This window comes from Pundamilia nyererei, unplaced genomic scaffold, assembly GCF_000239375.1.
Source record: "Pundamilia nyererei isolate P.nyererei 1_Seehausen unplaced genomic scaffold, PunNye1.0 scaffold00003, whole genome shotgun sequence".
NCBI classification, from domain to species: Eukaryota; Metazoa; Chordata; class Actinopteri; order Cichliformes; family Cichlidae; genus Pundamilia; species Pundamilia nyererei.
In genome coordinates, this window is record NW_005187404.1 from 7,901,773 (window position 1) to 7,914,189 (window position 12,417).

A 12,417-nucleotide genomic window follows, 5' to 3' on the forward strand; every position below is an offset into this window, starting at 1 on the left:
ATAATAATAATAATAATAATAATAATAATAATAATAATAATAATAATAATAAACGGGGGAAAAACTTCCACGGGTCTTTCCTTTTACAGGAAGGATTTTACACTCTTCCCTGATTTTTGTTTTGCTTGATATCCCGCATGTAAACGGTGTGAGGGTGATAATATTTTGTTTGATTGAGGGTTGTTGTTTTCTTTTAATGCAATACGATAAGTGTGGCTCGACTGACTTGTATTAATGCTGCATTTATTGATGTAATGCTGTGTTTGTGAGACGGTTGAGTGGATCCCCAGAAGTGTTATGGAAGTTGTAATAAGTTAAATGAGATCTTAAGATCTTAAGAAAGGAAGGCAGAGTTCACCAGCAGCATGCAACTTCCTCTCCCAATTATTCTCTGTGATTAGGGTTTTTTCCCCCCCTCAACACGTTTGGATTATTTACCGTGTTCATTATCTCAATTAGGCGCTGCTCGTGTCACGAGACCACGTTTTGAATCTTTATTGTCCAAACGGGCGGAAACAAATAAAGCCTCTAAATATTTGTCTTCGGTTTCTGGGTGTATATGTTACCACGGCCCTGTTTGTCAGCGCTGCTGTAGTTTTTCACGGGGACAGGCCATCTGCGCAGAAACCCAGTAAGGGCTTCGCCGAGTCTGTGGGGTCGGTGGGTGATTGGTGGGGGCTCAGACAGGTCTTGTGCAAGGCGCGGGAGGGGCGGGGGGCATATAGAACACAGTTGTTGTTTTTGTTGTTATTTTTTTTGTTGTCATCTGTTTTTCTCAAAAACCTTACAGCATCTTATTTCACACTCCTATGGCCCGATTTCGTGGTGTCACAGTATTTGTCTCCACAACGAACATGGCGGTCTTCTGGATTGGGGTGGGGGGCATAACAAAACGGGTACCTCCATTAAAAAAAAAAAAAAATCCCCCATCTCAAACTCAACCCACCACACCCCCCGAAAAAAAAGTTAAAGCCAGCTTTTTGCAGGGCTCTATACCGGTCTCAACTGGAATCTCACCAATAAGGCGTATTGTGTCCCGAACAAGGGGCACAGCTCGGGGGATTTGCATAAATTATGTATTATTTTCTACCCAAATCAAGAACAGCTCACCCTCACTCTCTATCTGTCTCGTTCTCTCTCTCTTTTATCTCTGCTGGGGCATTATACATTTTTACCAGTTGCATGCACAGACCACACATTTATTTTGATGTGTTTTTTTATTTTTTAAATTGCGCCTCAATCAATAACTGCAGTGCATTTTCCTGCTTTTATCGTGCTAATAAATTATACCTGAAGCGTGCACAAAAGAACTTCCGATTGACATCTAACTGTGATCAATAAATGAAGCCAGCTGACAGCCAAATCAATATGATATTTCAATCAAGCTTTCGCCGTGCGTGTATATAGGCCTGCTGACGTGAAAGGGGGACTGCACGCCGACGCATTGCATCGTGGGCTAATTCAGCCGGTGCTTTGTCTGAGAGATTCAAAGCAGATTATCATAGTAATAAATCGTTTAATCTGTGTTCCAAGGCGTTTCTCTGAAATTGACGCTTGTCGATTTCAACAGGAGGAAAAAGAGAAGTGAGCTGTCTTTGAAGCGAGTTTTTTTTGTGTGTGTGTCTGTGTGTGAGTGCGTGTTATGGCGGTGATTAGACAAAACTGCGAGGCATTTAAGCGATTCTCTGACATGGATTTTTCTGCAGATAAGGGTAATTAATTTCAGTGGTCATTTAATGAGAGGGAGGCGGAAAGAGAAAGAGGGAGATGCTCTCGGATCGCTTTGCTCTGATGTCCAAAACCATAATAGCATTGCTGCTATTCGATATCCGAGAGACCATTCAACTCTTCAGGGACACTAATCTATAGAAAGATGAAACCAGCGCTGACAAGGTTATTTATTATAGTCCAATAGTCCTGCATATTTCCAACAAGAGCGTTTCATTTCTGATATGATTTTAAATCTCCCTTTAGTAGATTTACACTTTTCTTTTTTTTTTTTTTTGACTCCACTGTTTCCCTTCTCTCTGCTTCCGCTCAAACTGTCTCTCTCTTGTTGTAGACTAAACGTAATAATTAAAATCTGGGGTTAAGCAGTGCCATTAATATTTCACTGCTCCTCGGGGATATTGTTTTTCTTCGGTTGTTGTCACTTTGAGAGGAATTACACATGGCCTGGCAAGCAGCTGCCAATCAGTGGGTCTCTAATTAATTTCTGTCCCCACAGGTTTGGTTCCAGAACAGAAGAGCCAAATGCAGAAAGCAGGAAAACCAATTACATAAAGGTACACTTTTATCCCACACAACACAAACGACTATATGTTTATGTCTATTCCACTTTACTTTTATTCAACTGCAAAGCAACTGCACACTCGAACGCGAGCCAGCCTTTATGTTACTATTTAGTTAGTGGCTTAATTTCCAGTTAATTACGCCATCAGAATCATGGCGTTTTCTTTTTGTTTATATATTTTTTATGTGAGTGTCTATCTTGGACGTTATTGCAAGTTTACTCCAGACAATCAGCTTTTACTGCTCGTTATTCAGCCCTGCGGTTTTACTCTTTGTGTCGTTGAATATTCTTCTCACATGATTAGGCTATCATCTGTGTTTTCGCAGGAGTCCTGATTGGAGCAGCGAATCAGTTTGAAGCCTGTCGTGTAGCGCCATATGTCAACGTGGGGGCTTTACGGATGCCATTCCAACAGGCAAGTTACTTTGAAGCGTCTAGTCTTAAAACCAGACCAATCCCCCGACTGCTCTCTTGGCACAGCCTCTGCCCAAGTGCTATGCAGAGACTCCAGATCCAATGTAGGGGGTAACTAAACTCTTATTACCACACTGACAAAAACACTGTGCCAACACAGAGGAGTCTGTACAGCCTAATTGGAAAATTCCTTTTATTTTTTACAAATTTATTTTATTTTTTTTAAACCAGCTATTTGTCTTTTGTCTTCTTCTTAACCATTAAACCACAGCACACAAACATATTAACAGGCCCAGCAGGCCAAAACTACTACTAGTAGTACTAAAACATTTTAACATTTAAATAAGTGAAGGGAAATCCCTGATATTTGATTTAGGCTACTAATTTGAACACCTGTATATATGGTAGCTAATAGCACGATACAGAGAATCTGGATAAAGCCGTTAAGTTATTGAGTTTATATCTTCTGTCATGTCAGTGAAGTCTAGTCTTTAGTTTGAGCACCGCTGGTTAACTTTATTTCCCAAAGGCCACATAAGTTTGGCTTGAGATTGCATTTCATGCAGTCGATGTCCAGCAAAACAAAAACACAAATTTGATCTCTGACTCACAAGAGTTGCAGTGTAGCCACTAAAACCCCAGGAGCTAAAAGACACGGCCAGTGATTATTGCTCACTGTTGCACTGAGCAGCCATACATTTTCATTCTTTCTTCTTCTTTTTTTTTTTTTTAAAGCAGCCAAATCGAAACTAAATCTGCAGTCACACCAGTGAAAATGAGCCTACAGACAAAGTTAACGCATGTTCTCCCCCTTCTCTCCCCATCCGTGCGTCCCGTCCTGTAGGATAGTCATTGCAACGTGCCGCCCTTCTCCTTTCAGGTGCAGGCGCAGCTACAGCTGGACAGCGCCGTGGCGCACGCGCAACACCACCTGCACTCTCACCTGGCGGCGCACGCGCCCTACATGATGTTCCCCGCGCCGCCGTTCGGCCTCCCCCTGGCGACGCTCGCGGCAGAGTCAGCCTCCGCCGCCTCCGTCGTGGCCGCCGCCGCCGCCGCCAAGAACACCAGCAAAAACTCAAGCATCGCCGACCTAAGACTGAAGGCCAAAAAGCACACGGCCGCGTTGGGACTGTGACCCCTCCTCCCTCTCCCCCCTTCCACTCTACTCCACTTCCCTCACCTCCCCTTCCCCCAGAGAGACGTTACAGGACACGAGGCGCGGACGCACTACGGAACTTGCGACTGAGAGACACTGAACTTTAACGCTTATAAAGTGTGCGGGGAAAAAAAGAATCCAAGGACAAAGTGAGAGAAAAAAATTATCCGTGGACGTTATTTATGTTTTTAAAACGAAGGACAACGAACATGACTATTAAATATAGGCTATTTATGAGAAAAATAAAAGGGGACTGTGACGTTATAGCCTACCCAGACGTGGTTTTTGACGCCAAAAAACAAAACAAACAGACAAACAAACAAACAAACAGAAAAAGATTTTAAAAATACAAAAAAAAAAAAAATTGGCGGATGGGGTGGATAGCAAGGCTATACCCACCGCCTTCTCTCAGCAGCCACACGGCTGAGGAGGCCGGCGGGACACCTCGAGGAGCAGGAGGAGGAGGATGCAGCTGGGTCGGTTAATACTTTGTCAAACAAGGCGAACCATTCTGCAGTTGTTTTGATCTGTTTTATTATTGTTATGTTATTATTATTATTTCAGTTTGAACCTATATAGAGGCTGGCCTCGTTATATTTCCAAACCAATTTCTCTGTGTAAGGACAGAGCGGGAATTCTTTGACAAACAACAAACAAACAAAAAAGAGAGACAATAATCGAAGTGTTTTTCCCTCCTCTGTTTCCTGTCCAATTTGGAAATGCCTCGGCAGTGTTGTGCATGAGTATGTCTTCAAGGATGACGTGACGTGAGCCCCATCTCCCTCCCCTCCCTTTCTCTACCCCCCACCTCCTCGACAAAGGGCAACTCTCACTTGAATGTCTGGCCCATCTGACCTTGTTTGGACCTCCTCTGGTAAAGGTGAAACGGGCGACAAACCAGAAATGTGAGATTGTAAAACATGTGTAGGCTATGCTGAACTTTCTGTTAGGATAACCCGATCTGCTGCCCATATTCACAAGGCGATCTGTGCCTCCCTCCCAGCCCCCCTCCTCCAGCGCTTTAAAGGAGGGCGTATTGCCATGAATGCCATCTTTTTGGCAGTGAACAAACAGAGAAATTACAGCAACACGAAGACTGTATTCAAACCGGTACGGGCACGTGTAAAATATGTTTATAAACCAGACACATGCATTATTTTATTATTTAGTGGCTTCATGAATGCCTTGTGTGTGGGACGGGGTGGGGTTTGTTCATTTTGTATTTTACTTTATTTCCGTGTATTAAAAAAATCATGTGCTTTCTGTATGTAATTTTGATGTTTTTATAAACAGTGAAAGTGAACTCACCTGAGGCACGGGTTTCTACAAAAGTAAAAACGAGCAAACCAAAAAAAAAAGTTTAAAAAAATCACGAGATTGTTTAACTTTCCCCCCCCCATCACATGTGAAACTTGGATCCACCTAAACAAAAGTGTTTTTCGGTCATATAATAAATTAACAAACGTTTCTTAAACGAGTCGACAATTTTTTTTACAAAACAATTGGCTATCATCCTTATTATTATTATTATTATTATTATTATTATTATTATTATTATTATTATTATTATTATTACCAGTAAAACATGAAAAACAAGAGCTCTTTATTAATTCATTCCTGTGGCTGTGGTCTTTTGATACGTTACGGTTGTGACAGGCCCGTTTAGCTGGAACATCGGTGTCTGCTGCTGCGTGCATGCCAATCCGATGCATTATTCATAGTTTGGTTATGGAGGGTTTGTGGAAAAGGACTGGTAATTTCCAGTACAAGCTAAAACGGGCAGATAAAGATTTAAAGAAAAGAAGAAGACGACTCAGTGACTCGAGTTCTGCTGCATTTAGGCACTTCAAATGGACACAGTTATATTCCTGTTTTAGGCTACTCATTTAGATTTGAAACGACTCTGTTATTCTTGCAGGAAATTAAGTCCCCCCGGACCCATGAGCCAACCCCAAATGGCCTGATGATTACATAAAACAAAGATGGATTTTTAATGTAATTATACTCGCGCGGTTTGTTTGTGCGTGCAGCTAGCAACAGCCTTAATGCTCCAGATGATAAATATTAGGCTACTTAGTCTCAGTCCTGATGCCTTAAACAAATAGCAGGTGTCGCACTTTGTTACACGCGCAACTTAAAGGTTGCTGTAAGTAACTGCGATGGGAAATAATTGTAATAGGAAAAAAAAGTAACATAGGTTAATGACACAGTGTAACACCATTTCTGAATAGCTTGCTCTCCACTAAATGCTGCTTTCCCCCCATTCTTCTTCTTTATATCATTGGCCAAAGTTGGACATCATGTATGAAAACATGCAGGCGGCTCACAGGCTAACCAAAGCCAAAGTGTTTGGAAAAAATGGGGAGAGATTTATTAACGCCTGCCTCACTTGACTTACAAATTCGCCTGATTCATTTCCTGACATCTTAACCGCCTCTTATTGAACATTTAATAAACACCTGACACGGGAGCCTATAATTATAGGAATCCAGATCGCATTACCCTTCCGATATTTCCACACAAAACACAATGTCTTTAGCTATTAATTAATACTGATCTCACAGAGTCTGCACTACAGTCTGGACTGTTTGTATAGCCCAGCTCTGCGTTCAGGGCAGGATTTAGACGCCAAAACTATTGACTTATTGATTCTGAACCTCGCCAGTAATGGAGGAGACGGAACTGGGAAACTGCTGAATCGAGAGCGCGCATGCATGCTGTCCTGCGAGGGAACAGACACCGGGATGCGGGAGCGCGCCTGACCTGCCACTGTCCCGCTTGGGAACTGTGGCGTTAGTGTGATCGGTTTAGCTGCGGTGACCACAGAGTAAGCTCAAATCCATCACATTATCTGCTACATATCGAGATATTTTATAACATAAAAAAAGAAGAAGTTGGGCACAGATAATGAATTTAGTTTAAAAAGACATTTAAGGAAGACCTTCTACAAATGATATTTAAATAGCATAACCTTCATTACTGAGTACACCACAAGCACATTCCTGTACAACTTAATGAAAACTACAAGTACGATTTTTGCAAAGGGTTAATTACTTGTAAAGTAATTACCCGAATGGTGTCTGTGCTTCAACCACGTGTCGGTTGTTGCACTCTCCACTTCTTTGTGACATCAACCCAAAGTCTTGATTTCCAGCGTGAGCCGTGCGTGTCCCATTGTGGAGTGGTCGAGCAGCTATCAGGATGTCCTGGAGGTGTAGTGCCTGGAGTGGAGGGCCTCTGCTCAGAGGGGCCCAGGAGACAAAGAGACTGGGACACACAAGTGTTCTGATTAGACATGGAGACTAGCAGTGCTCGCACTCTCCTCTCAACACACTCTTAAGACACACACTCCCACACAGCCAGCCGGGAGCCAGCCGTGCAGGCTTTTTCTCACTGTCTTTCCCTCTTGCTTGCTTCAACCTGCTTCACTCTCCTCAGCTCTTACTCTCTGTCTGTTGCAATGGATTATTTTACACCAAGCTGGATGAGTCAAGAGGTGGTAGGTAATATTAACGTTCATCAAATGAATGAAAGGCGCACGCATGTTCAAATGCATAACATATATCGGGAACCTACACACACACACACACACCGACGCGCACATACAGATCATCATAGTCTGGTGAGTCACAACAGCACTCGACACCATGGGATCCTTCATATCAACTGGTGCTGTCTTGCTGCTATATTTACCCCACTACAACCCCTGAGACAAATACACTACTCTCTCATTTCCCACACTTGGCCCTTTATCAAATTAGGGCACGTTAAACAACCACATAGAGCAGGTTTTTTTTTTCCTTTACTGACAGCAAAAGCATTTTTCTTTTTTTCCGCTGTTTTCTTCTTCCATGTGAATGGCTACAGCTAAATGTTTTGTGTATACAGTTGGTAACCATGCTTGTGTGTGAGTGAATTTATGTGAGAAAGTATGAGAGAGAACTCCCTTTCTCTTCTTTTCTCTCTAAGGGCTTGCCTTTGTTACATGTTAGGAGTGCTCAAAGAGCAGGGCACACACAGCACTGCACCAAAGACAACAGCCATCAGGAGCAAAGGCAGATAAAAGACCAACTTCAAAGACATCAAATGGAGCGAAAGTGAAAAAGAAACCTGCTGAAAACTCCCTCCAATAGCACTCAGGCCAGCAATTAGGACGCCGTATCGCTGCCTGTTATCACATGCATGCGCTGTACAGGCCTGGGTGGCTAACCGCAGCACTTGGTGTGGGCTGCAGTCAGCGGAGAATTACTGCATTTATAGAGCTCGACTGTAACACTGTATTTAATTTCACTGTAGGATGAAAAGTGGGTGTTCACACAGATTTGACCCCTGCTATGACCAGGGAGGCTTAACCATGGTGATTACAGACACAGAAAAACAACAGCCTCTATCTCCAGCCTCCTTCTATTCAGCAGCGAAGTAGAACAAAACAAAACAGAGGTCAGAACAAAACAAGAAGTCTAATTGTTTCACTGTTTCCTGTTTAGGTGCCCCAGGGCAATCTACACATTTTTATGTACTGGGCGCATTTTATTTGTTATTAATTCATTTCCAGTTGCAGCTGGTTTGCAGATTAGAGAGATAACATAATGTATAACTCCCTGCCCCGGGAAGAAGACATAACAAGGGTGTATGTGTTGAGACCTGTGGGCATTAGTAACCCTGAGGGGATTTTATTGTTTTCACTGAAAAAAAGAAAAGAAAAAGAAAGTGACATTTGGTGCAGCGTGGATGCAATAGGCATTTTTGTGTATATAGGTGTATGCGTGCATTGTGGCCCAACAGAGAAAGAGTGTGAGAACAAAATGAAACACTAAGGCAGAGGGAGAGAGGGAGAGAGGGAGAGTAATGAGGGGCACACAGTAAATGTTAAACATTTGGCCCATGCCGTTCTGTATTTACAAGCTGGTAAGATCCAATCATCTGTGTGTGAGTATAATCGAGTACTTGCTTTTCAATCATCAGATGTTTGTACACAGACTCTTAAATTACAAAAAGCCTTTTGGAAACACAGGCCTAACTCATCTCATATTGATTGTATTCACGCTGTCTGAAGTTTACAAAATGTCATTTTAAAATGTCATGAAATGACAAAAAAGCCGACAAATCACCCAATATTTGTATCAGGATGCTCAAGTGTCTTTTTAATGTGGGCAAATCCAGGGAGGTCCACGATCATTCATTCTGGGGTTAAATGCTTTTTCAACATTCTGTCCAGGGAACCATTTATGACCATTTATATATCTTTCAGCTGCATTCAAATGCTCTCTGAACTGGTGACAGACATGTGTGGTCAAGGCAAAGTTTAGATGTGATGGAAAATGGTGCCTGGCTTTCAGTATAAGCATCAATCACCTGTGTACTGTAAATGTTATACTCATAAAGCTGTTAGCTGTTTTCGCACGGCCATAAATCTGTGTAGGACAAAAATCGATACGTCTTGCTGATGTTCGAAAACATACAACCCCGTGATGGATACACTGGTTGCATTCTACTTAAAGTTTTCCATCCTTTTTGCTACAGTTGCATGCAAACGCATCATAACTGGACGAGAAGTGCACTGTTAATCTTTTATGAGAATCTGACCCATGAACTGTAATCATAACATTAGTCTGCTCTCTAAAATTGATTCTGAATTCATGTGTCAACTGGTAACATCTAAAGAACTTGAACTTTTTGACAGTTTGGACACATGTGTTATGTAACAATGTAGCTACATGTGGCTAAGCTAATATAAAATCTACAGGCACAGTTTTTAAAAAAACAAAACAAAAAACAGACAAACACAAAAATAAGTAAATAATCACAAACATAGCTTATCATGCAAAACCTGTGTAATTAAAAAATGTGCCCGTCACAATCGTGCAGTCAAAAAGTTTTGCATGTCATCCCTCATGTACTTCAACTTTTCTCTTGTCAGCTACCCGGCTGTCAAGTAAATGCCCACCCCCACCCACTGCGGTGAACATGGAGGTTAAAGTTAAAGTACTAAGCTGCCAGATTACTGTAGTAGAGGTATATTTTCATATTATTATGTCTCTGTGACTTGAGAAGTAATGCAGACATAATAAAATACGTAAGCCTAAAACAAAAATATATAAATCTTACTTGACTAACTGTACTTACATTCAGCCAATGATTTTAGTTAGGAACTTTGAATGTTCAAAATAAAATAAAAACTAGCAGCAGGTTATCATGAGTTCAGCTTTATTATCTCTTCACATTTCCTGCCTGCCTCTAAACTAAAGTTAAATGCAAATAAATGCCTCCAAAATGTCTAAAAATGCAGCACTTTGGGGCAAATTCACATCTCCAAATAAGCTATTCCTAATTTTTTCCACACTGCTGCATGAGAATGTAGCGAAAGCTATTACACAGGATTCAAGATTATGCATCCGCCTACAGTATGTTAACTTGAATTCATTGTTTAAGCATTACCCCAGAAAATTAAAGTTTACCTGTCCAAGTGCTCTGCTGTATATTAATAAGTCTTTGGGGCAGTGGAATATAGGAGCAGGAGGTCAAGTGCTTTAGAAGTAATAGAATTTTAAAGCAGGGTACTACTTCCAGGGCATCTTATTCAGATGTTTTCATTGATCCTGCCACTTGTGTCCCCTCACTGATACAGCAGTATTGACAGCTTTATTGCTATGGTAATTTACTCTTTCGATGAGTTTCTGTGCATGGGCTGGAAGATAAACACATACCACACACAAACACATAACGCACACATGCACACATGCCATATTATGGGCTAATAAGATGAGCGTGAAAAGTAATGTATAATGGTGGGGGAGCATGTCAAGTTCAACTAGGCGCAGCAGGTCGGAACAACGTGTCTTGTTCCTGCGCAGGCTAATATAAATTGATGTCGCAAGCTGAGAGAAGGGCAGACAAAATGCGAAGAGCTGACGGTGCTGCATTATAGGGCCAAGGAGGCATCAGAGGCGGCAGGACCCCATAGTGGTGCGATGTTCTATTGGATTACAGAGTTGGCTCAACAATCTGCCGACGTCTAATTAAATAGGCCTGCATTACTTTCCTCCACAGTGGGGTGTGTGAGAAGTACACTTGTATCTCATTCTGAAATGGAAAGTAAAAATAGACCTTAAAAGTTAGCCCTCACACACCCTCCCTCCTGTGATATTGCCACAGTGTGTGTGTGTCAGCCTCTCTTTGTCTCTTTGACTTGCTCTCTGACTTTTCTCACAGTCTTTGCTTTCAAACGTTTTATATCATTATTCATGTTATAAACTAAACAAAGAAAATGACTGCTAAAATTTGTTGGTGTAGCTGTTACGTTACACCCAATTTAATGCAGGATTGTGTTTATTCAGTAGATTCGGTGATGACTTTCAAAGCAGACAATGGAAAAAATGGGCAATCGCTTCGCTTCAACAAGAAGAAATCTTTAAAAGTTTAACGACACTGGATGCCAGTCCGTGCAGTGAGCAAAACTTTCCCTCTCCTTTTTGTTTTGAAGTGGGGAAAAAAAAATTCGAGGAAGTGACACATGAATTGAGAATGAATACAGCATGCATCCTAAAATAGCTGACACTTACAGCTGGAGATAACTGGTTGTGTTATAGAAAGGAAGGAAGCGAGCTGACTGAAAACAACTGTATCTCTCAACCGGCAATGATATTCTTATACGAGATTTAACAGCACGATGTGAATCCTTTTTGAAAAACTCAGTTTCTGAGCCAACTGATTGACAGCGAATTTGGACATCTATGGACTAAACATAGTGGAATGTGAAAGGAGGGGAAACAGAAAAGACTCCGAAAGAATGAGAAGGCAGAGTTATAAGGACAAAGGCAGCGATATGAGTAGAATATCTTGGAGAGGATAGGCAGAAGTGCCAAAGACATGAGTGTGCCAAAGAGGAAGCACTTTGTTGAGCTAAAGCATGCTTGAAAGACTGCCTCTTATCTTAATGATGACAGGGACCCTTTTAAAGGGTCACATGTGACACACTGTCTGCTGGAAGTACACTTGTAGGACCACCGAAGAGAAGCTAAAGGAGTGGTTTGAATCTATGCTAGAAAATCACATGAAATGTAGAATTTTTCTGAAATTCACATATGATAAAATCAAGCAGGATATTTTTCTAAATACCGTTTTTTAAACTAATAGCACTATATAGATATATATTTGAACGTTTTTAATGTTAAACTGTTGATCAGCCAGAACATTGCTTGTTTGTTTTTTAGCTGATTAGCTTAGCTTAGCTTAGCTTAAGGACCAGAAACAAGAAAACAATTGGCTTAGATCTGTCTAACCCTGTTTGCTAACAAGTATGGACTTGACCAGCTATTATATATTTCTATCAGCAAAGATATATGTATGATTATGTAAGCTCATGGATATTTATGTCCTTGTCAATTCATAAAATACACAAAATGCTCATAAATTGTGTTTTTCCCGCCAAAATATCTGGCAAGTATAAGATTTGTTATGGCTGGTACAGTTTATAAAGTAGTTCTTTATACAAATACTTCTTTATTAAAATAATTAATTTTAATTCAAAACCATTTAGTTATCTAGAAAT

General features: G+C 41.1%; 1 protein-coding gene across 2 annotated transcripts in view; it reads left to right on the forward strand.

Moving 5' to 3' along the window:
- Nucleotides 1-5,333, forward strand: part of shox2 (shox homeobox 2) — a 7,924-nt gene extending 2,591 nt beyond the window's left edge. The window contains exons 3-5 of one of the 2 annotated variants that reach the window (XM_005720851.1): nt 2,228-2,285; nt 2,620-2,708; nt 3,552-5,333. In XM_005720851.1, coding sequence (XP_005720908.1) covers nt 2,228-2,285; nt 2,620-2,708; nt 3,552-3,845 — 441 coding nt within the window. In that variant the 3' untranslated portion in view covers nt 3,846-5,333. The remainder of the gene's footprint in view (nt 1-2,227; nt 2,286-2,619; nt 2,709-3,551) is intronic. The other variant, XM_005720852.1, reaches the window with a different exon arrangement.
- The last annotated feature ends 7,084 nt before the right edge of the window (nt 5,334-12,417 follow it).